Raw genomic sequence first — 27,382 nt, forward strand, 5'->3', positions numbered from 1 at the left:
CCTTTTTGCTTGGTTTTCTTTTCATTTTTCTTTTTAAACTACATGGTTTATTTTCTTTGTTTTTCCTTTGAGTTTGGAAGTTATATACTGTATTTCATTATGTCTAAGGTACCATTGATTGTAACATGCCTCTTTATATTGATAGCCACTAATATGGTTAAGTGCTGTCAAAGAAATATGCATGCTGATTTTAGATACTAAAATATGAAGAAAAACTATCTTAGAAAAGATGAAATATGGTAGTTTGTTTATAGGCCTGTGGCCATTATTATAAAGCTGTAATTTAAAAATATTTAAATCTATTATGTTTACCAAATAGATTTTTCTGTTTGAGGGGTAGTTATTTGAATGCTGTATTCTCAGGGTTCTTGTATATTTAAAAATGTCTGTCAGTGGTTTTCACAAGTGAAATGATATTTTGGTTGGTTATAGAATTTTTAGTTACATTATCTTCCCCTTAGTAATTAGTAGACATTATTCCATAATCTTCTGGCGTCTAGGGTTACTCTAGAGAAGTCTGGGGTGAGCCTGACTTTCTTTTTCCCTTTGTAGGTGACCTACTTCTGCCTGGGTATTGGTAGAATTCTTTCTTTATCCTTGAAGTTCAGTAACTTCATCAGGATATATCTCGGTCTTGGTGTGATTCTCTATTACATTTTCCTGTTACATGGTAAGCCGTTTCAATCTGCGATTTAGGAGTATTTTCTTATATATCTTTTAATATGTTTTCATTTTTGTTCTCTTCTTAAGGAATGCCAGTTTTATGATTGTTCATCTTCATTTCTTTCATTTTTTATTTTTCTAAATGTTTCTTCCTTTGTTCTTTTCAGCTGTGTTCTGTGTAATTTTCTTGAGGTTATATTTCATTTCCTAAATTTGTTTTCACCAGTATCAGGTCTACTACTTCTTTTATACTATGTAGTTTTCATTTTGCCAGTGGCTTCAGTACTTCATTCAATTTTGTTTATTTATGTCTGAGTTGCCCTTTCAATTTGTCTTGTATATTCCCCCCCCCCCCCCCAAGACCTTTCCTTCTTATGGTCAAAACAGTAAAACCACATTATTTTTGAGAAGGTGGGTAAAACCAGTTTCAAAGCAGCTAATATCGAAATTTATTCTCCAAGAACACAAAACAAGTGATAAGTAAAATTGTTTTATCAAGTCATGCTATATTAATGGCATGAAATGTGGAAAAGCCATTATTTACTTGCAGAGTAAAAGACATTTCTTTTTTGCAGTTGGATAAGCTTTTTTGTATACAATAAACATCTGTTTTAGCCATATGTGCCTTTTGAATTCTCTTTCTGTTTGTTTATTTAGAGAGACATTGATTTGTTCCACTTATTTATGCATTCATTGGTTGATTCTTGTATGTGCCTTGATTGAGGATCAAACCTGCAACCTTGGCGCATCAAAGTTGTTCTAACCAACTGAGCTACCTGGCCAGGCACCATGTGTGCTTTTTGTATGAGAGAGGTGTTCAAGGACTTTCCCCCTGTTAATTGTTGAAATCTATTGAAGATATTTTTTCATTCACTAAGTTGTAATGTAAATTAGAAAATAATTCATTGAAATCATGACTGACAGGCTCTGTTATCCATGTGTGCCCCAATAAAAGACCTGTTATGTGACTTGCACCTGAATTCTAATTTGCTCTTTGATTTATTCTGAAGAAATGAAGGTGATCAACAGTGTGCCTCCTTGATCTCCAGGGTTGAAGGAAATAGTGAAAATTGTGAATGTGTGCCAGTTGTGGTTACTGAGAATAAGACTTTCACTGTAATTTATTAAAAAAAAAAGTAAAAGACTTCTACACCTTAAAGTATCTTAACTGTTTAAGGCATAGGTTCTCTGATGTTGTTTTTTTAAAATGATGGCTGAGATAATGTTACAGTTGATGTTAACCAAGGTTATTTTAATTATTTCAGTAGGTTTGCACATTCATTATGTCAGCAATATATTCAGTATTGTGAATGACCTTACTTGATTGCTCCAGAGTATAATTCTTAGCTTATTCTTATAATTAAAATTACCAGAATTTCTTTTAAAAATATTTTTATTGATTTTAGAGAGGAAGAGAGAGAGAAACATCAAGGATGAGAAAGAATCATGATTAGCTGCCTCTTGCACGTGTCCCCCGAGTTAGAGGTACAACCAGGCATGTGCCCTGACTGGGAATCAAACCGATCTCCTGGTTCATAGGTTGACACTCAAACACTGAGCCACAAGGGCTGGGCCAGAATTTAATGACTCCAAACCAGGGGTCCTCAAACTTTTTAAACAGGGGGCCAGTTCACTGTCCCTCACACCGTTGGAGGGCCGGACTATAGTTTAAAAAAAACTATGAACAAATTCCTATGCACACTGCACATATCTTATTTTGAAGTAAGAAAACAAAACGGGAACAAATACAATATTTGTATTTGCATGTGGCCCGCGGGCCGTAGTTTGAGGACCCCTGCTCCAAACTGTTGTGCTTGACTGCCAATTGTTTAGCATCTTCCTAAGATGATATATATTTTTAGACTATTCTATTAACTCAGCAGATACTTACTGAGGGCATACTACATGCCAGGGACTTTAACAGGTGCTAGGTCTAACTCAGTAAACAAACAAAAATCCATGACCTTTTAGGGCATGCATTCTAGTGGAGGTGGGGGAGATAAACAGAATTAATAGAAAGCTTTAGAGTGCTAGAGGAAGTAAAACAGGGAATAAAATAATGTTTAAGAGTAATAAAGAGTAAGGGTATGAAATAAGTTTGGAAGAGTGTGGAGATTATAATTTAAAGCAGGGTGATATTTGAATAATTGGGAGGCCTTGAAGTGGGGATACTTGAATGTTGGAAGATGATAAAGGAGAGAGCAGTTATAGCTGAAGCCAAGTGAATGAGGTAGCAAGTGAAAGGTTGAAAGATATGCTAGTTAATTCTGATGGAACTTTGGGTCATCATACATGCTATTACTCTAAGTGAAAGTAGTGACATGATCCGAATTCACATTTTTACAGGATCACTGACTGCTGGGCTGAGAATAAATACAATAAGAGATTTTACATAGTACCCCAGTACTCACATTTAAGTAAACATTTATAACTGAAATGAAAGCACCAATGTCTCTATTTTACTTTTTATTTTTATTATGAAAAAGAAATGCTCTTTATGTTCCACTAGGTCTATTTCATGACTGCACAACTTACACTTGAAAAACATTGCTAAATGAAACACAGCCTCAGCCTTAGTGAGAAGGAAGTAAAACATTGGGGAATTGTGTATGAAAGGAAAATGAACGAAGTATAAAATTAAAAGGAATAAAAACTGAAAATCAGCATTATATATACATTTAGCTTAAACAATCAAGTAATCAAATAGCAGTTATACAAAAGGCCTAATAATGAGTAGCCTGACTCCCCAGAGGCAACTAATGGAAAAAACCTTTTTGGTTCAAATTTCCTGGGGCTTAAACCCCATGTTTCTAAATAATATGCTTATAGTGTTTATTTTTTTGATTTATCAACTTTAGACATTCTCTGTTGACTTCTTGCTATGACAGATGTTTTCAGTCCCACTTCTCACTACTGACCTTCCTCGTACGACGGTCACTGAACTGGTGCCTTTCTGGGGTTCTGCCCAGAAGATTAGCTTCTTCCTTCGCTGCCGCCCCCTATGTGAGTATTCTGCTCTTCTGCTCCCTCCACTCTTGCTTAATCAGTTCACATTCTTCCATTTGTTTTTTCATCTTTCAGAACTGTGAACGATCTAACCCTAACCTCCTAATATTTTAAATTAAAAAGTTATTTTAAAACTTCTTTAGAAAATGTATTTAATTAAGATATTAGGAAGGAAAGGAAGTAAACACATGTACTCATACTGACACCTTGAACTGGAAGATAGAAGTTTAGGCCAAAGTTTTTTTTTTTTTAAGTATGTATGTGTAATGTGTTTTTAAAAAAGAATTAGATATATTTACAATATTTTATCTTTTAAAAACATATTATAAATATTTCCCATGCCATTAAATACTCTTTCAAAGTTTCAAAAATAGATATATAGCATTATTTCATATGCTGGTATCATACTATTCTCCAAATTTTGACTTTCAGGTTGTTGTTTTTGAATTACATATAATTATAAATTATTTAAATTATAGCTAATGCTTCTGTCGATTTTCCTTATGTTAACTATGGTCATCATGTTGTGTGTGTTTTTTTATATATATATTTTATTGATTTTACAGAGAGGAAGGGAGAGGGATAGTTAGAAACATCCATGAGAGAGAAACATCAATCAGCTGCCTCTTGCACGCCCCCTACTGGGGATGTGCCCAAAATCAAGGTACACGTTCTTGACTGGAATCGAACCTGGGACCCTCCAGTCCGCAGGCTGACGCTCTACCCACTGAGCAATACCGGTTAGGGCTATCATGTTGTGTTTTATATCCCCAGCACTTACTAAATTTATACCTCGTTGATATTGTTAATAAATATCACCAGTTGCCTCTAAAATGTACCAATTTATATTTCCACTATCATTGCATTAAAAACTAAAATGCCACTTTTTACCATGTTCTTAATACTCTTAGATACTCCTAAAAATGTTTGATTCTGCTAGGTAAAGGAATATAAATTTATTTTTAAAAATTTCAAGAAAGTTGAAGACTTCTTGACAGTTTTGAATTGTATACATGTGGGCTGGTTGTTTTAAAGGTTTGTAAGAGCAGTTGTTTGCCTTTTAATTAAAAACTTTATTTTAAAATACATTGTTATTGATTTCAGAGAGGAAGGGAAAGGGAGAGAGATAGAAACATCAAAGATATGAGAGAATAATTGATTGGCTGCCTCCTGCATGCCCCACACTGGGGATTGAGCCCACAACTCAGGCATATGCCTCGACCCAGAACTGAACCATGACCTCCTGGTTCATAGGTCAATGCTTAACCACTGAGCCATGCTGACTGGGGCTGCCTTTTAATTTTTTAATGGTATTTTGATATACGGAAAATTTTTTAGTTGTCCAGTTAATTAGGCTTTCTTAAGTTTTCTTTCTTTTTGGCACTTAGAATATTTCCTATTCCTAAAATGAGATAAGATCATAAAAAAATTTAAAATAGCTTTGAGATGTATTGTGTGTGTGTGTGCAACTTTTGACAACAGTTGCTTCAAAAACAATTTGCCTGTGGCTTTGTTGAGAAACTCCATCAGGATAATTTAGATTTTGAAGTGATGCAACCTCTAAATATGATCAATTGCTTTGTACAATAGAGATATTAGATTGTTAGACACATCATGAAAGTACTTTATAATGTGTAAAGCTTTTTAAATAAATAAGATGTTGTTAGTACTGGTAACTCATTGCTCTGGATGATCTGGCTTGCTAAACTAATCTTTTCATTCAAAAGGCATGATACTTAAGTTTTCTTTTAATGAGTCATGGAGTGTCACCAGGGAATAGATCACTATTTGGCATAATTCCATTAGGAACTTCTATTGGTGATAGTGTAGTTCTTTTTTTGGGAAAATGAACTCATTTAATTTTAGACTAAGAGAACATTACTGACATTTTAAATTATAAGTAGCAGCATGTTATAAAAATGTTTTAAAAAATAACCTTTTTAAAAAGCCTAAATGGAATCATAGTAAGGAAAAAAAGTTATATGGGGAAGAGAGAAATTGCTTTATGAATTGGCTGCAAAAGATAGACCAATATTATATTGAAGGGATGCCTATTTTCTTAACCATTATAAAAATGTTTTAAATTTTTGATGTATTTATTCTTTAAACTATAGAAATAAACTGATATTTATGAGAAGTTGGTTAATTGGGGAGAGAGAAATATCAGTCTCATTTCACCTGAACATAATTACTCAGGGTTTTTTTTTTTTTAATATTTTTATTGATTTTTTACAGAGAGGAAGGGAGAGAGAGAGCTAGAAACATCGATGAGAGAGAAACATCGATCAGCTGCCTCCTGCACACCCCCCACTGGGGATGTGCCCGCAACCAAGGTACATGCCCTTGACCGGAATCGAACCAGGGATCCTTGAGTCCGCAGGCCGACGCTCTATCCACCGAGCTAAACCGGTTTTGGCATTACTCAGGGTTTTGCTTGTGTTTTTTCTCCAACCTTTTTAATATAATTTGTTTACATATTTTATAATCATCTCTATATTACTCTACTCAGTAATATAAACATTTTTTATTTTGCTACACGATTGTCTTCATTGTCATTTTTAATTAAACACAAGAGGCCATCAAGTGGCAGTCATATAAGTTCTCATTTACTCTTTTTTATTATTTATTTATTTATTGTCTAAAGTTTTACATATGTCTCCTTTTTCCCAATTGACCCCTTGCCCCCATTACTCTTGAGAAATTTTTAAATTTTAATTTTTTGTGTAGGTGTTTAATTTTCCTTTAGAAAATTGAGTAAATATATAAATTTCAGAGTTGCTTTATGAGTTCTTGGTACCTCAAGCAGATAAGTTATTCTATAGCAGGAGGCTACACATTGATAGGGGTGGGGAACATCTGGCCCAAGTGCTATATAAGGCCTGAGAAATCATTTGGTTTGGTCCTGCCAACTTATTAGGTGTGAGCTAATTAAATGTTTGACCATATATAGCAGGCTAATTTTTAAGTTGATAATTTTGTATGGCTTGCAAATGATGTTATAAAGATCCAAATGGCTCTTGGCAGAAAAAAGTTTCCCCACCCTTGATGTAGAGGAATGAAACTGGAAGCAAAGAAGTGAGTATGATAGCATCCTTTTTTTAAAAAAATCTTTATTGTTGAAAGTATTACATATGTCCTCCTTTCTCCCCTATCAACCCCACCAGCCCACCCCTGTCCCTCTGCCCCAGGCCCTCACAACCCCACTGTCTCATTTCCATGGGTTATGCATATAGACAGCATCCTTTTTGTTTCACCATCTTCACCTCTCTCTAGTAGTCAGGGTGTAAGGCAGTGAATTCAGACCAAAATCTTAGGCTTTATTGTATCTCTTGTTAATTCTCTTGATATTTATAATGTTCATTAACTACCCAATACACGAAAGAGCTTTTTCTTATGCATAAGGTCCTAAAGTGCTTTTACAAAAAATTTAATATGTCAGTATTTTGAAGAGCATAAAATAATTGCAACTGTAGATTTACTTTAAAAATTAATTTGTGAAAGGTATTTCTAGTATTTTTTTAAAGATTAAGACTAGCATAGGGGATGTAAAGCACAGCATTGGGAATATCTATCAGTCTATCTGTACTAATAAAAGGGTAATACGCTAATTAGACCAGGAGACCTTCTGGACGTCCTTCTGGACAAAGCCATGGTGGTGAGGCCGAGACAGAGGTGGTTAGGGGCGATCAGGCCAGGAAGGGAGGGCAGTTGGAGGTGATCAGGCTGGCAGTGGGGTGCAGTTGGGAGCGATCAGGCCAGCAGGGGGGGCAGTTGGGGGTGAGCAGGCCCACAGGCAGAGTGGTTAGGGGCGATCAAGCAGGCAGGCAGGTGAGCGGTTAGGAGCCAGTGGTTTCAGATTGCAAGAGGGATGTTCCAGATTGGAGAGGGTGCAGGAGGGGCCAAGTGACCCTCACCCCCTGCATGAATTTTGTGCACCGGGCCACTAGTCTATACTAATAAAAGAGTAATATGCTAATTAGACTGAGAGACCTTCCGGGCATCCTTCCGGACAAAGCCAGGGGCTTGGCCGGCCTGCAAACTGCCCCCAAACGGCCCTCAGCCCCTTGCCCAGGCCAGTCACGCCCCCCAGCCTGGGACCCTCACCCCGATGGGGGTGTGGCCAGCCTGCAAACGGTCCTCAGCCCCTCACCCTCTCCAGCACTTGTTGTTTGTTGATTTGTTGATGATAGCCATTCTGACAGGTGTGAGATGGTACCTCATTGTTTTGATTTGCATCTCCCGGATGAGTAGTGACTTTTAGCATGCTTTCATATGTCTCTTGGCGTTCTGTATGTCCTCTTTCAACAAGTTTCTATTTAGGTCCTTTGCCCACCATCTTTAATTTTTTGAGGAATTGCTATATTATCTTTGGTAGTGGCTGCAGCACTTAACATTCCCATTAGTAATGCATAATGGCTCCAGTTTCTCTATATCATGGTTAACACTTATTTAGCTTTGTTTTATTTTTAATTAAAAAATAATCGCTATTCTAATGGCTGTGTGAAGTGGTATCTCGTAGTTTTGATTTGCCTTTCCTTAATGACTAGTGATGCTGAGCATTTTTTCATGTGTTTGTTTGGCCACCTGTATATCTTTGGAAAAATGTCCATTGAAATCCTTTGCCCATTTTTGAATAAACCCCTCACCCCTAAATTTATGAGATATTCTGGACATTAATCCCGCATCAGATCTGTGATTTGCAGATTTTCCCCTTTCTGTAGGTTGCCTTTGATGCATAAGTTTTTAATTTTGATGGAAGTCTAATTTAACTTTTTTTTCTTATGTTGCCTGTGTATTGGTATCATATCCAAGAAATCACTGCCAAATGTAATATTGGGAATTTTCCCTTATGTTCTAAGCATCTTATAGTTTTAGCTCTTAAATGTAGGTCTTTGATCCATTTCAGTTTATTTTTACATATGGTGTGAAGTAAGAATCCAACTTCATTTCTTTATTTTTCATGTGGACATCTAGTTTTCACAGTATCATTTGTTGAAAAAAGACTGTCCTTTCCCCAATGAATGCTCTTGGCACTCTTGGTGAAAATCATTTGACCGCGTATGCAAGGGTTTATTTTTGGGCCTTTATTCTATTCCATTGGTTTATATGATTGTTTTTGTGCCAGCACTACACTGTTTTGATTATTGTGTCTTTGCAGTAAGCTTTGAAATCAGAGGTATGAGCCTGCCAACTTTGTTCTTTTCTTTTTTCTAAAGATTGCTTTGGCTATTCAGAGTCCCTTGAGATTCCATATAACTATTAGGATGGGTTGTTTTTTCCCCCCTTCAAAAAACATTTATGAGATAAAAAAAATTCTTACTATTTCTTTTATGGGTTGTATTTTTTAAAAAATATATTTTATTGATTTTTCACAGCGAGGAAGGGAGAGGGATAGAGAGTCAGAAACATCGATGAGAGAGAAACATCGATCAGCTGCCTCCTGCACACCCCCCACTGGGGATGTGCCCGCAATCAAGGTACATGCCCTTGACCGGAATCGAACCTGGGACCTTTCAGCCCGCAGGCCGATGCTCTATCCACTGAGCCAAACCGGCTATGGTGGTTGTATTTTTTTAAAATTGATTTTAGAGAGAGACAGACAGACACCTGACCTGGGATCGAGCCTGCAACCTGGGCATGTGCCTTTACCAGGAATCAAACCTGTGACCTCTTGGTGCTCGGGACAATGCTCAACCAACTGAGCCACACTGGCCAGGGCCATTTATGAGATTTTAATAGGGATTTTATTGAATCTGTAGATTGTATTGGGTAGTTTTTATATGTTAAAAGTAAAGAAAAAATTGTTTAAAAGTCTCTCTTTAAAATTTATTTATTTACTTTCAGTTTTCCCCCCAGTGTTTGTCTTTTTTACTCTTATGCTCTATGTTCAGACATGCAGAATAATTTGTGTATGTGTGTGAGAGATACATGTAGTATAAAACGTGCAGTTTTAAGACTTGTTATTTAACGACAGTATAACCTCTACCCAGGTGAAGAAATAGTTGTGTGAAGTTTTTTGTTTAGTGTTTTGGGTTTTTTTTTACATTTTTTTTTTTTTATTGCTTAAAGTATTACAAAGAGTATTACATATGTCTCCTTTTTTTTTTTCCCCGCCCTTGACAATCCCCTGGCCTCCCCTCCCCCCCAGTGTCTTGTGTCCATTGGTTATGCTTATATGCATGCATACAAGTCCTTCGGTTGATCTCTTACCCGCTCTCTGCCCTCCTACCCTCCCCGGCCTTCCTGCTGTAGTTTGACAGTCTGTTCGAGGCAGCTCTGCCTCTGTATCTATTTTTGTTCATAAGTTTATAATGGTCTTTATTATCCAGAAATGAGTGAGATCATGTGGTATTTTTCCTTCATTGACTGGCTTATTTCACTTAGCATAATGCTCTCCAGTTCCATCCATGCCGTTGCACATGGTAAGAGTTCCTTCTTTTTTATAGCAGCATAGTATTCCATCGTGTAGATGTACCACAGTTTTCTAATCCATTCATCTACTGATGGGCACTTAGGCTGTTTCCAGATCTTAGTTATGGTGAATTGTGTTGAATATGAACATAGGGGTGCATATATCCTTTCTGATTGGTGTTTCTGGTTTCTTGGGATATATTCCTAGAAGTGGGATCACAGGGTCAAATGGGAGTTCCATTTTCAGTTTTTTGAGGAAACTCCATACTGTCTTCCATAGTGGCTGCACCAGTCTGCAGCATTCCCACCAGCAGTGCACGAGTGTTCCTTTTTCTCCACATCCTCTCCAGCACTTGTCGTTTGTTGATTTGTTGATGATAGCCATTCTGACAGGTGTGAGATGGTACCTCATTGTTGTTTTGATTTGCATCTCGCAGATGATTAGCGACTTTGAGCATGTTTTCATATGTCTCTTGGCTTTCTGAATGTCCTCTTTTAAAAGGTGTCTATTTAGGTCCTTTGCCCATTTTTTGATTGGATTGTTTATCTTCCTTTTGTTGAGTTGTATGAGTTCCCTATAAATGTTGGAGGTTAAACCCTTATCAGTGATAGCATTGGCAAATATGTTCTCCCATGTAGTGGGCTTTCTTGTTGTTTTGTTGATGGTTTCTTTTGCTGTGCAGAAACTTTTTATTTTGATGTAGTCCCATTTGTTTATTTTCTCTTTAGTTTCCAATGCCCTAGGATCTGTATCTGTGATGTTTAGTGTTTTTTAAAAAATTCTTTATTATTATTGAAAGTTTTACATGTGTCTCCTTTTCCCCCATTGACCTCTGTCCGCCTGCTCCCACCCCCAGCACATGCCCCCACCCCCTATTGTCAGTGTCCATTGGTCATGCTCATATGCATGGATACAAGGCTAAGGGAGGAACCACTGTACAGTTGTGTTATCCATTCTGGTTTTTACTTTATAGATTGCCTTTTTTTGTATTTCTTATGAGAATCCATACACTAAAAGTAGATTAACATTTGGTCATATGTTAGTAATTTTTCCCTGTGGTTCAAGTAGTTACATTTTTATGTAGACAAAGCTGTTATTCTGACTTTTAGGTTTCATCTCTTGCTTAGTTGAGCCAAAGAATTAAAAAAAAAATAAGAATAGCCCTAGCTGGTTTGGCTCAGTGCATAGAGCGTCAGCCTGTGGACTGAAGGGTCCTGGGTTCGATTCCCATCAAGGGCACATGCCTGGGTGTGTGGTGGTATGTCATTGTGGTTTTCATTTGCAATGATTCTCTCTCATCATTGATATTTCTTTCTCTCCCTTCCTCTCTGAAATCAATAAAAAAATATTTAAAAGATAAATAAGAATAGCCCTAGCTGGTTTGCTCAGTGGTTAGTGCTTTGGCCTACGGACTAAAGGGTCCCGGGTTCGATTCCGGCCAAGGGCACATGCACAGGTTGCGGGCTCGATCCCCAGTAGGGGGTGTGCAGGAGGCAGCCAATCAATGATTCTCTCTCATCATTGATGTTTCTATCTGTTTCTCTTCCTTTCTGAAACCAATTAAAAAAAAAAAATAAATAAACAAGAATAAATTATTTTGGTAAATGTTATATTATGTAATAAATGTATAATGTGAATATAAATTTTATTCCCTTCTCCCCCAATGTACAATTCTGTAAATTTCCAAATAACCTGTTTTTGTCCAGTATGTTTCATTGATCTGTTTATTCTGGTACTTATCCCACTTTTTTTTTTCTTATTTATATTAATTACTCTATTGTAAGGGGTATAAATGAAAACTCTGATATCAAAATCTGACAGCATAGAAAAACTTTAGACCAATCTCTGTATAGATGTCAACATTGCAGTTGAAAATGGCAGTATAGTAAATGACCAATGGGATTCTATTTAGGATTGCTGAGATAATGTATTCATATTACTACTAATACTGTATATTAATACATTAAGGAAGAAACAATACCATGATTGTGGATCACTAATAATGTACACAAATGTTGAAAAGGCATTTGAAAAAATATTCAGTGTCCATTTATGCTTGATTTTTAAAAACAAACAATAAACTACTTAGAACCCTAGGAAAAGAATGAAACTGCTATAATGTATAAATAATGGTGGTTGGGAATCAACAGTTGGTATAAATACATCTACATTAATAAAAGAGAATTAAAAGAGAAACATGGTAATTGGCGTACGACCGCTACCCTTTTCATTGGCTAATCAGCGAGATATGCAAATTAACTGTCAGCCAAGATGGTGGCCGGCAGCCAGGCAGCTTGAAACTAACATGAGGCTTGCTTGCCTCAGTGACGGAGGATCGTTGGAGGAACCAACGTTCCCCGCCTGTGGCTGCAGGCCTCTGAGCGGGCAGTTTAAGAAACATTGTAACAAATACCTCGGGACTTCAGCCAGCAGATTTGAAACATTGTAAGCAAAGGCCAGAAACCTACTTTCAGCCGTGGAGGCCTAAGAGCTGGAGCCAAGCCTCAAGGTAAAGCTGGCCCAGAATAAAAAAAAAGAAAAAGAAAAAAAGGAGCGGTTGGGAATTTCAGTCACTCCCAGCCTGAAAACAGCCCTCAGCCCCTCACCCAGACTGGCCAGGCACCCCAGTGGGGACCCCCACCCTGATCCAGGACACCCTTCAGGGCAAACCAGCCAGCCCCCACCCATGCACCAGGCCTCTACCCTATATAGTAAAAGGGTAATATGCCTCCTGGCACCGGGATCAGCGTGACAGGGGGCAGCACCCAAACCCCCTGATCGCCCTGCGGCTCTGTGTGTGACAGGGGGCGGGGCCCCAACCTCCTGAGCAGCCCTACTCTGTGTGTGATGGGGTAGAGCCATAACCTCCCCATCGGCCCTGCCCTGAGTGTGAGAGTGGCGGTTCCCCAACCCCCTGATGGGCCCTGTTCTGTGTGTGACGGGGGCAGCGCCCCAACCCCCTGATTGGCCCTGCTCTGTGTGTGACAGGGGGTGGCGCCGCAACCTCCCCATCGACCCTGCCTTGAGTGTGACAGGGGACGGTGCCCCAACCCCCCAATTGGCCCTACCCTGAGCGTGACTGAGGGTGGCATCACAATCTCCCAATCTGCCCTGCTCTGTGCATGACAGGGCGGCGCCCCAACTCCCCAATCGGCCCTGCTCTGAGCCCGACCAGGGGCTGCATCTAGGGATTGGGCCTGCCCTCTGCCACCCGGGAGCAGGCCTAAGCCAGCAGGTCGTTATCTCCCGAGGGGTCCCAGACTGCGAGAGGGCACAGGCCGGGCTGAGGGCCCCCCCCCCCCCCCGAGTGCACAAATTTTTGTGCACCGGGCCTCTAGTATAAATAATAAAAGGATATATATTACTACTTTTATTTCTATTTTTCGGTAATGTTCTAGCCAATGCAGGAAAACAAGACAATAAGTGAAACACAAGTAATGCAAACAAAGAAATCAAGTGAGATGTTACCAAACAATGATCAAAAGAAATAAGAGCTTAGATATATATCTGAATATAATAATTAAAAATTGATGTTTTTATTTAATATGAATTATGAAAAAGATAAATCTTAAAAAAAAAACCAGGAAAATGACAGCATGTCATTTTGTTGTAATTAGCACATAAAATAAAGCTCACCTTACTAATAAAGTAGCAGTAAATTATATTTTTGCCTATGAGATTATAATACAGATATTTATGGTACTGAATTTAAAACAACTATAAATAGGAAATTTACTAATTACAATTTAGTGCTAGTTGTAATGAAATATTTTAAGCTCAGGGATGTATTTTAAGTTTGTGTAAACAATTTTAAAAATATTTGCCTGCCTGTTCTTTATTTATGAGGAAGACTATGAAAGAGCTTTCTACTTAGAAGGCAAGTAACCACAGGATGGATATGACTATTTTGACTTCTGGAAAGTTTTCATTGTTAATTAAAAGTGAAATTTGAGCTCTAGCTGGTTGGCTTAGTGGATAGAGTGTTGGCCGGTGGACCAAAAGGCCTGTACCTTGGTTGCAGGCTCTTCCTTGGCCCGGGCCTTAGTCAGGGCATGTGGATGAGGCAACTAATCAATGTGTTTCCCTCATATTGATATTTTAGTTTCTTGGTCGATTTTAAGGTGAGTTAAACACACTTTATAAGTAAATGCTATTATAGATAAACTAGAGGCCCGGTGCATGGATTCGTGCACCGGGCCTCTCACAATCTGGGACTTCTGTCTCCTAACTGCCCACCTGCCTGCCTGCCTGCCTGATTGCCCCTAACCGCTTCTGCCTGCCAACCTGATCATCCCCTAACCGCTCCCCTGCCAGCCTGATGGATGCCGGCCTGCTCCCTTGCCAGCCTGATCACCCCCAACTATCCTCCCCTGCCAGCCCGATTGCCCACGACTGCCCTCCCCTGCCTGCCCGATCGCCCACAACTGCCCTCTCCTGCCGGCCTGATGAAAATTAGTTTTTTCCTGATTGTTAAGTTTGCCCTAGAGAATTCATTGCAGTTGTCCTAAATAGTGTGGGTGACTCAAGAAAATTAACATCTGCTAAGATCAGTTTCTGTCTTCTTTCTGGCTTCCTATAGATGCCCTGGAATGTCACTTGGGGTGGGTTTTTGTTTTTAGTTTTTAATCTATATCCTCTTCATTTCATTTGGCTTCTTGCCTCTCATAGGAGAAACAGAAAAGTGATACCTTTGTTTTATTATTTTAATTTAATTTTTTCCCATCACCATTTATCCCCTCTGTGCCCTCTTCTGCCTCCACCCTCCACCCCTCCTTCATCTCCCACAATCACCACACTATCTCTTTTGGCAGAACCCTTTGACTTATTGATAACCAGGATAAGGGAATAAATACATACATATGGTTGTTCTTCCTTCTGTCAGATTCTCTCTTTTTGTTGTTTACTTTTGCTTATTTAATTCAATTTTAGCTTGATTCTCACATTAGCTTTCTCGAGATTTGAACTGTAACTGTTGGCAGCTCTCAGGCCTTTTAAAACTTAGTTTCCCCATGGTTTGGGGCTCCCTTTCTTATTTAATTCCAGTTGAAAAACCCTGTAATCTCATTTTTCTGGCTTGTGTCAGATATTGATTCACTCATTCCTATGGCCAAAGGGTCTGGGAGCCTTGTTTGGCCGCTCCCGCTAGAAACAAATAGTTGAGTATGATGTTGGGATGGGTAGTATTTTTCAAAAAAGTATTTAAAGTATGGCTTGTTCTTGAGATTCTAAAGAACATTGTATTCTTTTCCTTTCATAGTCTGGAGTTTGACGAGCAATTTTAAAGGAAGAAAATGGACAGCTACCATTTATGTACTCTAAGATGGAGAATCTTTTGCACATACAATACCTCTCATCTGTCTTGTAAACTTGACCATGGGTTTTACTGTATTTTACTGATCCGGCAAATGAGACCAAAGGAAAAAAAAAAGAGAGAGACTTGTTTAAGAGAGAGTTGGCAATCAAACCCAGGTCTGACATACAATACTATGCCCTGTGTGCAAAACTATGTCCCAAGTTTTCTATTGTGCAATTAAATTCAGAATTTTCCCCTAAAATGTCAATCACAGTTGTTTCTGATAAATAAATGAGAACACTAAGTAAGTTGAAGTGTATATAAAACTATATACTACTAGAGTGTCAAGCATAACAATTTCTCTATTGTGAGGGATTCCTGCTGTAGCATATCTTGGCAGACATGCATGATGATGCTACTGTATTTAACTTAACCGTAAGCAACAACATGTTTAGGATGTAATGTTGAAGAACCCCTGGATTTAAGTGTTGGCAGAAGGGTAAGCAAGGTAAAATATTGCAGGCAGCAGACCTTCCATTAGTGTTATTTGAGGAATGTGGTCCTGAATTCTGCCAAGCAAATCTTTTCTGAAACGTTGGCAAAATCTTTGCAAGATATGATCTCTGACCTATTTTGCTTGTCTGCTCTGATGTTTTTGAAGTATGGTATAAGAAACTCATCGGGGTTGAAACTGATTTAGATTAGGAAATTAGCCAGCTCTAGCTCTAGCGCATCGCATGATATTAAAAAGAAATTTAAATTTTAAGCAAACTTTTAAAACTTATAAGAAACCTATAAAATTGATGTATCTTAAAATCTATAGAAGAAATACAAGTAGACCTTTTGCAGGTATTTGCTGATATATTACTTTTTTCAATATTAATTAATTAATGGAAGCTTGCAGGAAAGGAATGTTTTCCCAGTTAATTTTGGTGACTGGGTTTGTGGTGATTTGTATGTTTTAAAGTAATATGGCGATTTTACTCCTCTAATAATAAGGCTAAAATTATTTTGACAAACCATCTCAATACTTAAGAGTAATTAGATAGTTTATGGACAAAAGGTTCTATCCGTGATTTCAAAATGAAGCTGTAAAATGGTCACTTTATATAAAATGCACCTTACAGCCAGCTGTGTGTTACATAAATAAACTTGACAGGAATGCACATTCCCTGGAGCAGGAGACTACAACCACACAGACACAAAGGAAAATCAGTGCTAGGCTATAAATACAGTTTGTATTTGGCTTTGTAGCTGTTAGATTTGGTCTTGGCAAAGTATATTTATAGTGTTCAAGTAGCTTATTTCCTTCATAGTCAAGTATAAAATGACAGTATTTGGGTCTTTGTATGCCGTTATTTTGAGACCTTGTATTTTTTGCTGAGGCTCCATGAGTGTTTGTTTTCATGTTATTGACAAAATAATTTTTAAAAATATGTTTTTATTGATTTTTAGAGCGGGGGGGAGAGAATCACCAACGTGAGAGAGAAACATTGATCGGTTGCCTTCTGCAGGCACCCCAAATAGGGGTCAAATACTCATCCTGACCAGGAATCGAACAGGGGACTTTTCCATGCACTGGGCGGTGTTCAACCAACTGAGTCACATTGTCCAGGGCAGCAAAATATTTTCAGACATTATTTTAGACTACATTAAATTTTTTAGTATTGCTTTTTAAACTCTTATTGAGAAAAGTTTTAGACTTAATAATACTCCTAGCCCCTGTGATTTTGAAGCATATCCCAAACATCACAATCATTTATCTATAAATATTTCAGCATCTCTAAATATTTCTGTCTCTTAAAAATAGGGGTAAAAACCACATTACCATTATCACACTTTAAAATAATTAACAGTATTTTAATATTATTAATATTATCTTAATATCTGGTCAGTATTCAGTTTTCACTTGTGGCCTGGCTGGTGTGGCTCAGTGGTTAAGCGCCAACCTGTGAACCCCAGGAGGTTGAAGTTCGATTCCCGGTCAGGACAGACACATGCCTGGGTTGTGGACTTCATCCCTAGTAGGCATCGTGCAGGGGGCAGCCAATCGATGATTTTCTCTCATCATTGATGTTTCTATCTTGCCCTCTCCCTTCCTCAGAAATCAATAAAATACATATCTTTAAAAAAACAAAAACATTTTAACTTGTGTCACACATTTTTTAAAAATTGAATTCAGTTCTCTCTTTTTGTTCCCCTTGCAAGTGTATTTATTGAAGATTCCAGTCCTAGCTCTTTAGAATTTCCCACAATGTATATTTTGCTAATTGTATTGCAGAGTTGTCTTTAAACATATTTTTCTGTCTGTATTTTCTGTAAATTGGTAATTGTATCTAGGGGCTTAAACAGTTTCAGGTTTGTGAGTCAGGTAAGATCACCTTATAAGTGGTGGTTTGTTTATCAGGAGAGAATGTCAGGTTGTCTTTCTTTTTAAAATGTCTAGATTAAAATGACAAAATGGCAGTGTTGTACATATTTTTCATTTTTAACCGGACTATTTCTAAAGAGAGATACCTCATGGTAATTATTATATGATTACTTAGAAATATAATTTGTATAGAAAAAGAAATTTTTATTCTTAATCTTTTTTTAAATTGGTTTTCAAAATAACAAAATGGTTTAGTAGCATCCCATAATAGTGACCAATTAGTTTGTTGTTTTTTTATATCACTGTTTATAAATCCATTAATATATTAATTCATTGTGGTTATTAACTATTGATACTTAAGCTTTCCCATATTTGGCTAGTGGAGCCTCTTCAAGTTGGCTGAATTCTTTTATCAAGACCATGGTATTGCCCTGACCAGTTTGGCTCAGGGGATAGAGTGTCAGCCTGCGGACTCAAGGGTCCCAGGTTCGATTCCGGTCAAGGGCATGTACCTTGGTTGCGGGCACATCCCCAGTAGGGGGTGTGCAGGAGGCAGCTGATCGATGTTTCTCTCTCATTGATGTTTCTAATTCTCTCTTCCTTCCTCTCTCTAAAAAAATCAAAAAAATATATTAAAAAAAAAGACCATTGTATTATTTGATGGCTTGCTTTTTTATCTGATGTGTAAGAGATAAGCTTAGAGCATTTCCTGTCCCGGATCTGGAATCAGCCATTTCTCTGAAGAGCCCTCATCTCTTTGAGAGTTAATCATGTTTGGAGACCATACTCATTGCTAAATGGTTGGTAATTTTTTTTCTACACTTTTTCAGTGGACAGAGTTCATAATTTTTATATTATTTTATTTTTAAATATATTTTTATTGATTTCAGAGAGGAAGTGGGGGGAGAGAGACAAACATCAATGAGAGAGAATCATTGATTGGCTGACTCTTGCACGCCCCCTACTGGGGACCAATCCCACTACCCGGGCATGTGCCCTTGACTGGAATTGAACCCCGGACCCTTCAGTCCGCAGGCCGACGCTTTATCCAATGGGCCAAACCAGCCACAGTGAGATTAGAATTTTTAAATCTGTGTCATGAATTTGTACTGATACTTCCAGTTCAAATTCAGGACTATAGAGTTTTTTCCTATTCATATGTTCTCCTCACTCTCTTTTAGTCTTAACCTTGAATAATAACTCTATCGTAGCAAGTCAGTCATGCATTATATTTCATTACTTATACCTATTCAAATCATTCTTCTCATGGACATTTCCTGTGCTTGGTTTCCTTTTTTTTTCATGGTTTGTAGAGCACTCTGGTGCCGGCTGGTCCATCCTTGCTGTTTCAAGGGACCTGGCATATATGGCATACTGTTCTTAATATGTTTGCTCACCTTCTTGGCACTATGTGTTTTAACCAAGGTCACCTCTCTGAGAAAGGTTGTTTCCCCAGGTAGGGATTTTCCCCTGAAGTTAGGGGAGGGAATAAAACCCCTTAACTAAGTGTCAGGCGCGTAATTAATCACTTTAACTACGAACATTCATGTTTAAGCTACATAATCTTTACTCCCTGGAATGGAGATAAGAAACGCCCTAACCTTTGGAATAGAGATTGATAGGATTGGAATCAACTGGTATAAATACAGATGCAACAAGACAACAGGACACAGAACCTACACAGAACCTAGAGACAGAAGAACTTCGCTGGAGAGAACATGGCAAAAGATCCTGGACAGAAACTGGAGACAGAACCTAGAGACAGAACCTAGTGAGAGAACAATGCAAAAGATCCTGGACAGAAACTGGCCACAGAACCTAGAGACAGAACCTAGCGAGAGAACATGGCAAAAGATTCTGGACAGAAACTGGACACAGAACCTAGAGACAGAACCTAGCGAGAGAACCTGGCTGAAGAACCTAGAGACAGAACCTGGCTACAGAACCTGGATAGAACATGGCAAGAGAACCTGACTAGAACCTGGTGACAGACCCTAGCTGGAGAACCTAGACAGAACCTGGCTGAAGAACCTGACGACAGAACCTGACTAGAGATCCTAGATAGAACCAGGAGAGAGAACCCAACCATGCTGGTCAACTGAACGCTGCCTGAACCTGGCTGGAGAACCTAGCGAGGGAACATGGCTACAGAACCTGGCTGGAGAACCTAGTGAGAGAACCTAGGCAGAACTTGGCTGGAGATCCTGGCTAGAGATCCTAGCTAGGCTGCTGATCAACTGAACGCTGTCTCCGTGTCATTCCTTCTTCGCCGACTCCGTCCACACCTTTGGGGACCCCTGGACCTGCTGGGGTTGGACCCCAGCACTCTGGCCCACAGTATTTCTAGATTCACAGAATGCATATATAACTCATTTAACAATCCTGTGACACTCCATGATTTACTGAGTTTTAAGAAGTATAACAGCCCTAGCGGGTTTGGCTCAGTGGATAGAGTGTTGGCCTTCAGTCTGAAGGGTCCAGGGTTTGATTTCTGTCAAAGGCACATGTCTCAGTTGCAGGCTCAATCTCCCTTCCTGTTCGGGAGACAACAAATCAATGTGTCTCTTTCATATCTATGTTTCTCTCTCTCTGTCTTTCTGCCTCCCTTCCACTTTCTCTAAAAATCAATGGAGAAATATCCTCGGGTGAGGATTAACAACAACAACAAAATATTATGTACAGCATGGCATTACCAGCACCCAAGAAGTCCTTTTTATTCCTCCTTTGAGATACTATTCTCATTCCCCTTTCCAAAAGAAAAGAGAAAAAAAGATTTTGAATAATGTTGATTAGTTTTGCCTGCTTTAGAACTTCACAGTTTTGTTTATCATTCATGATTTGTGGGAAACAGAGCCCTTTGTAGGTCTTTCCAACTCTTAATTGTGCGTCCAGTTAGCATTCACAAAAGATGTTATCTTCATCTTTGTCACCTTTAAAACTTCTCGGCAATACCTTAGGAAATACAAGTAGAAAACCAAGCATAGGCACTTCTTGGTTCAAATATTTGCCTTAAGCAGGCTAGGTTTTTGTGTTTATAAGCTATTTTCATTTTTTCCCCATGTGTTTGTACCCTTTGCATGTTTTCTCTTCTTTTGATTTACAAGAACTTTATTTGCATTAGGGATATTAGACTTTTACCAACTGTGTTGTAAATGTTCTCCCCATCCTGTCACTTGTGTTTAAATTTTATTGCTGTACTGAATTTAAAATATTTTGTGTAATCTGACTTGAGTTCTGTGCTCTGCTTTGGAAGGCCGCCTTTACCCAAAATTATGTAAAAAAAAAAAGTCCTGTATTTTAGTTAAGTTTTATTTTTTTATATATGTGTAATCCATTGGGATTTGAATGTAGTGTGAGGTATCAACATTTAAAAGCAGATAGGATATTTAAACATCCTTTTTGGCCTTTTCCATTAAAAACCTGCTTGAATTTCATCTACATTTGGCTACTACACTTTTCCACCCACAAACTTCTAGAAAAAGTTTCCACTCATATTTTTCTACTGTGCCTTCTTTTAGTCAACTCAGTGTTGCCTTTATGGTCTCTGCTTCATCATTACACTGAAACTATTTAGGCATAGGCCAGCCTTTGATCTTCTGTTTATTGAGCCCAAAGGACTGAATTTAGACCCCTCCTTCCTGAGCAGTATGTATTTATCATTGTTGGTAACTTTCTCCTTGAAATGCATCTTCTTTGATACAGCTTTTTCCTGGTTTCCTTCCTATTTCTCAGTTTTATCCCCTAGGTCACTTTAGTAGCCTCTTCTTTTTTATCTCCCAGATAGTGGTATTCCCTAGAATTCTTTCAGTTAGATCTTTTATGGTTTACTAGTAGCCCTGCGCACGAATCCATGCACCAGTAGGTTGCTGCCACCCTCCTGTAGCTCTGACCCACTGCCCTGCTCTCCTGTAGCTCCCCCCCCCCCATAGCTTGTTGCCCTGCCCTCTTCTGTAGCTCTCTGCCACCTTTTTGTAGCCAGTAGGTTGCTGCTCTCCATCCTCCCGCTGCCCCGCCCTCCTGCAGCTCCTCCCTCCCCCCCCTCATAGCTTGCTGCCCTGCCCCCTTCTGTAGCTCTCCGCAGCCTGCTTGTATCTTGCTGGCCCACCCTCCTGCTAATCCGTGGTGATCTGGTAGTGATGCCCTTGGTCTTTACCCCTCAGGACACAATGGCTAATTAGCATATTCCTCTCTTATTATATAGGATACTTAATGTGCATCCTTTGGTGATGTTTTCAGTCTTATGACTTCAGTTATCAACAATGTTTTGATATAACCCCCAAATCTCTATCTCAAACTCAGACTTTATATATATTGATTTCAGAGAAGAAGGGAGAGGGAGAGATAGAAACATCAATGATGAAAGAGGATCATTGATGGCTGCCTCCTGCATGTCACCAGGGGGATCGAGCCCGCAACCCAGGCATGTGCCCTTGATTGGAATCGAACCTGTGATGCTCTTCAGTCCCCAGGCCGAAGCTCTGTCCACTGAGCCAAACGGGCTAGGGCTAACTCAGACTTTTTAAAAAAGAAATTTATATTTGTACTTACGCCCCATGGGCATTTAAAACGAAACTTATCATCATTTCTTCCCCCTCATCTCTCAAATCAGCACATCTTCATATATTTCTCACTTCAGAGAATGAACAGACTTATACCCAATTGCTCCGTATAGAAACCTGTTTGTCATTTTGAAAAATTGAGTTGGAGCCCTGACCAGTTTAGCTCAGTGGATAGAGCATCGGCCTACGGACTGAAGGGTCCCGGGTTCGATTCTAGTCAAGGGCATGTACCTTGGTTGAGGGAACATCCCCAGTAGGAGGTATGCAGGAGGCAGCTGATCGATGTTTCTATCTCATCGATGTTTCTAACTCTCTATCCCTCTCCCTTCCTCTCTGTAAAAAATCAATAAAATATATTTTAAAAATTGAGTTGGAATTCAAATAACATACACTTAGCCATTTAAAAAAATATTTTATTGAATTTATTGGTTAAGAAAATTATATAGGTTTCAGATGTATAACTCTACAATACCTCATCTGTATATTGTATAGTGTGTTCACCACCCAAGTCTCCTTCCATCACTATTAACCCCCCATGGCCCTATATTACCTCCCTACACCCCCCCCCCCTTTTCCTCTGGTAATCACTATACTGTTGTCTGTGTCTGAGTTTTTTTCCTTTGCTTAATCCCTTCACCTTTTCCCCCTAGCCATCCAGTCCCCTTTCTCTCTGACAGCTGTCAGTTTGTTCTCTGTATCTGTGAATCTATTTCTATTTTGTTTATTAAAATCTTAAAAATTTGAAGGGGCCCAGCCGGCATGGTTCAGTGGTTGAGTACCAACCTATGAACCAGGAGGTCATGGTTCGATTCCAGTCAGAGCATGTGCCAGGGTTGCGGGCTTGATCCCCAGAAGGGGGCATGAGGCAGCCAATCAATGATTTTCTCTCATTATTGATGTTTCTACCTCTCTCTCCCTCTCCCTTCCTCTCTGAAATCAATAAAAAAATAGATGTTTTTTTAAAATGAAGAAATTTGAGGGGAAGTAAAAGTGGTTAATAGTTAAAATGGTCCTGCACATTTTCTCAGCCACTCTGTTCTTAACAAATTTAATTAAAGCCAGACCTTCAGAATCAACTTTACTGATTTTCTTCCCAGCAACCTGGTTTATTAATGCTCTTGTGTCCTTGTCACTCATATATCGTGTCTGGAATATGGGTTGGAATGAACCACAGTTCCAGAACTTTTTGATGGTATACCTTTTTATGATTTTAAATATATTTTATTTGTATCTTTACAATTTTTTAACATGAAAAAGCCAATGGATATTTGATAGGAAATATCTTCCTAATGTCTTGTTTGTTAATTGCTCTTATAATAAGTAAAAATTCAGTAGACATCACCAAGATTCTGATTATTTAAATGGAGATAAAGTAGATATAATCAGACTTGATCTAATGATAAAAATAGTACTTTTCCTTTACTTTAAAAAATATTCTGGTATATCTTAGGCTCCATGAGGTAAGAAGAGTTTCCAGAGAATATATGCAAAGTAAATCACTTACATCTGGACAATTAGACAACTTCAACACAAGAAACTCAATGTGAGAGTATTTTTCTGCTCATTTCATGAATTATACACTTTCAGAAAATAGTTAGAAATAAAATTCCTTTAAGATTTATAGCTACATTAGCTACTGAGTACCAAAGTCTTTGCTGTAAATGCTTTATAAACACGACCAAATTTATCCTTATAAAAGCCCTGGAAGGTAGATATCATCCCATTATATAGGTAAAGAAAATAAGCCTCAGAAAGTTTTAATAACCTTGCTCAAGATCACTTTGACACCTAAAATCAAAGTAGCCAGTGACTGAGGTCTGAACTTAGCCCCATTTGACTTGAGACCCTTGGTCATCATCATCATCATCATCATCATCTGATTTTAGTGACTTTGACCAAAGATTAAAGGCAAACCAATCATCGATTAACCTTGAACACTGCTCAGTATCTCTACCCGGACTCTGATTTTTTTCTTTTGTTTTTACTTCAGTAGCATCTGTAATAATTTAGAAATCCCTATCTATTTAAAGACAAAGTTAAGGATTATAAAAGGTGTTTTGTCTACATGTATACTACATGAGAGAGAAAGAAATATGCCTTTCCAGTACAATCAGTCAATGATAGTGCTGGGCATTAAAATTTTTTAAATTCTCCTTATCTCATTATTTACAGAATTGCTACTTTTTTTTATGAGGCTACTTTTCATATTTGAATCCAAGATAAGTGATGTGGTGATTTGATATAATTTTCTTTCATTACTCCAAGTTTTTTTGTTTTGTTTTGTTAATCCTCACTGGCAGATATTTTTTCCATTGATTTTTAGAGAGAGTGAAAGGGGGAGGGACTGGGAGAGGAAGAGGGGAGAGAGAAGGAGGGAGAGAAACATTGATGCGAAAGAGACACATTGATTGGTTGCCTTTCACATTCAGGGGCAGGGATTGAACCTGTGATCCTTCTGTGCCCAGGCAGACACTTTTAACATTGAGCCACACTGGCCATGGTGCCCTCAGTCTTTGATTTAAGAATTATAGCCTTGCTTTGAAAACCAGGTGTTTTTCAGTGACTCATTAAAATGATCATGAACTTGATTCCACTTCTTTCTGTAGTACTACAGTAGGTCCTCTGGTTATGTCAGAGATCCGTTCCTAGGGTGCTATCCTGATTTTCGCTGTAAGTTGGAACCCACCTACATAAGTACCTATGTCACTCACATGGAGCACACACACAGCAGTAATGAAGTGAAACAGTAAAAAAAAACTTAAAAGAAAGTTAACAATTACTGACCTTTACTTGTGGTAAATAAATAATAAAAAACATAAAGCACATATGTACATACGTTGAAATGACGGAACTTTTTTTTAATAAATATTGTAAATGGAAGATGGCGACGTAACCACGTACGTTGAGTCCTACGTACCCGAGGACTGTCTGTACTCATGTGCTTCAACCTTTTTAAAGAACATCATAAGAGTTTAATGATGCTAATATTAACAAGCATATAAATTGTATAATAATCCTAAGTAACTTATATAAACTAATACATTGATGGTCACTTTACAGAAACATAAATCAATAAAGCCTGCAAAAGATTGGAATTCCAAAAAGCAAAACCTCCTACATTTCACAAATGAAAAATCAAAGGATGGGGAAGGTGAGAAAAGTATTGCCCCATATCCAACGTGTAAGAACTGTTATCTGTCCAAGAAAATGATGGGTTATTTCTCCCCTAATGGTCAATTTTACTGAAAGTTTGTCCCTTCAGTATATGTGGTCCTTAAAAAGACCTGAAACTACTTTTCAGGTTAGTTAAGCATCAGAAAACCTAGAGCAGCCCTGCTGAGTGCATCATTATCTGCCATTGCAGAGTGAGAGTTACAATTTTATAACTCAGTGATGCAGGGTCTTAACCTTTGCAATGACTGTATTGGCATCTAGTTATTACTAAAAGTTTACCAGAGTCATAACTTTGACCATTGGCAATTTGCTCTTGGCAAAAGAAATCTTCGTTTCCAACAGCTTTCTGGAGCTGGTTAAAACACACATTATACATGCACCCTTATTTATAATACACACACACACACACACACACACACACACACACACGATGGGTACTTATGCATATGAAATAAGGTCTCCTTAAGTCAAGTTATATGAGTGCAATGTAACCTTCTTTCAGTTTTATTCCCTTTTGCTGTTCATCCAGTTGTGACACCAGCCTGGCATATCAGCTACATCACTGAATGTTCACTAGGGCACAAATACAGAATACAAAACTGATAAGAGAAATGTAGACTTTAATTAAAGGACAGAAAGTGAAGCTTTTCCAATGGCTAATAGAAATGTTAAGATTCTTTACTTAGCTCTTTTCATTGAATTTATTTCTTCCTACTGTGAAATTTAATTTAAAATGTAAAGGAATTTTATTGCTAAGAAAGGCTTTATAGAAATTGCTTGCAAAATACCTTTCTTAACTCCGTATAGGCACATTTCAATGTGTCACAAATTTTTAAAAATGAGGGAAAAATACAACGAACACTACAAGTATAAGCATATGTTTCCATTTGAGGAGAGGGTAGGCAAAATTAGGTTATTCTGAGTCATCCAAAGGACCATTGAACTCATTTATTAATGCAGTTCAATAACATTTAGTTATGTGATTAGTAATTGAAAGTATTTATGCCATACCATATAACTCAAAAGCACTTCTCTTAAATTTCTTGAAATGTCTTTATAGTAAAAATTGTTTTTACACAAAAATGGTGTGCATGCAGATATACTATACAGTAATACCAAGGTAATCTTGGTTCTTCAAGCAAAACAAAATTTTAATGTACCATCTAAAAATATCTAAATCTTAAAAGACTTAAAAAGTTGGACTTAAAAACTAACAGAAAATAAAACCTTTATGTTAATGTGGAAAGCTCCTTAATACTCTCTGTAGGAATTGAGCCTAGGGAGGCCAGGACAATGTGACCATTGGCAACCAGAAGCACTTCACAAATTTCCAGAAAAAAAAGTGGGGGGTGGGGGTGCGGAGCTTAATCTGTAACACAAACTCAGAGGTGTTTACTGATTCATTTAGCCATTTTAAAGTATATATTTCAGTGGTGTTTAGTGTATTCACAATGTGCAACCACTATTTAGTTTCAAAACTTTTTCATCATCCTATAACACCCCCTCCCCCAATACCTACCTATTAAGTAATCACATCCCATTACCCCCTCGCCCATCCATTGGTAACCTCTATTCTGCTTTCTGTTTCTGTGGATTTGCCTTTTCTGGATATATCAAAGGAGTCATACAATATGTGACCTTAGTGTCTGGTTTCTTTCACTTAGCCTGATTTTTTTGAGATTCTTTTAAGTTGTAACATGTATCAGAACTTCATTTTTATGGCTGATAATATTCCATTATGTGAATATGCCATAATTTGTTTATTCATTTGTTGATAGATATTTGGGTTGTTTCCACCTTTTTACTATTATAAGCAATGCTGCTATATAAACATTTGTGTGCAACGTCCTGTTTGAACAGATGTTTCCATTTCTCTTGGGTATATATCTAGGAGTGGAATTGCT

General features: G+C 38.0%; 1 protein-coding gene across 4 annotated transcripts in view; it reads left to right on the top strand.

Annotated features, from left to right (window-relative positions):
- The window catches only part of UBE2G1 (ubiquitin conjugating enzyme E2 G1), a 97,258-nt gene that overhangs the window by 35,183 nt on the left and 34,693 nt on the right, over positions 1-27,382 (top strand). The window contains exons 1-4 of one of the 4 annotated variants that reach the window (XM_036341262.1): positions 553-670; positions 3,522-3,666; positions 23,755-23,764; positions 25,365-25,455. The exons of 1 other annotated variant lie outside the window; for it this stretch is intronic. In XM_036341262.1, the coding sequence (XP_036197155.1) occupies positions 3,665-3,666; positions 23,755-23,764; positions 25,365-25,455 (103 nt within the window). In that variant the 5' untranslated portion in view covers positions 553-670; positions 3,522-3,664. Of the gene's footprint in view, positions 1-552; positions 671-3,521; positions 3,667-6,709; positions 6,745-23,442; positions 23,497-23,754; positions 23,765-25,364; positions 25,456-27,382 lie in introns of those variants that run through there. 2 more of the 4 variants (XM_036341261.1, XM_036341260.1) reach the window with 2 other exon arrangements.

This window comes from Myotis myotis, unplaced genomic scaffold (genome assembly GCF_014108235.1).
Source record: "Myotis myotis isolate mMyoMyo1 unplaced genomic scaffold, mMyoMyo1.p scaffold_m19_p_17, whole genome shotgun sequence".
In the NCBI taxonomy this organism is placed as follows: Eukaryota; Metazoa; Chordata; class Mammalia; order Chiroptera; family Vespertilionidae; genus Myotis; species Myotis myotis.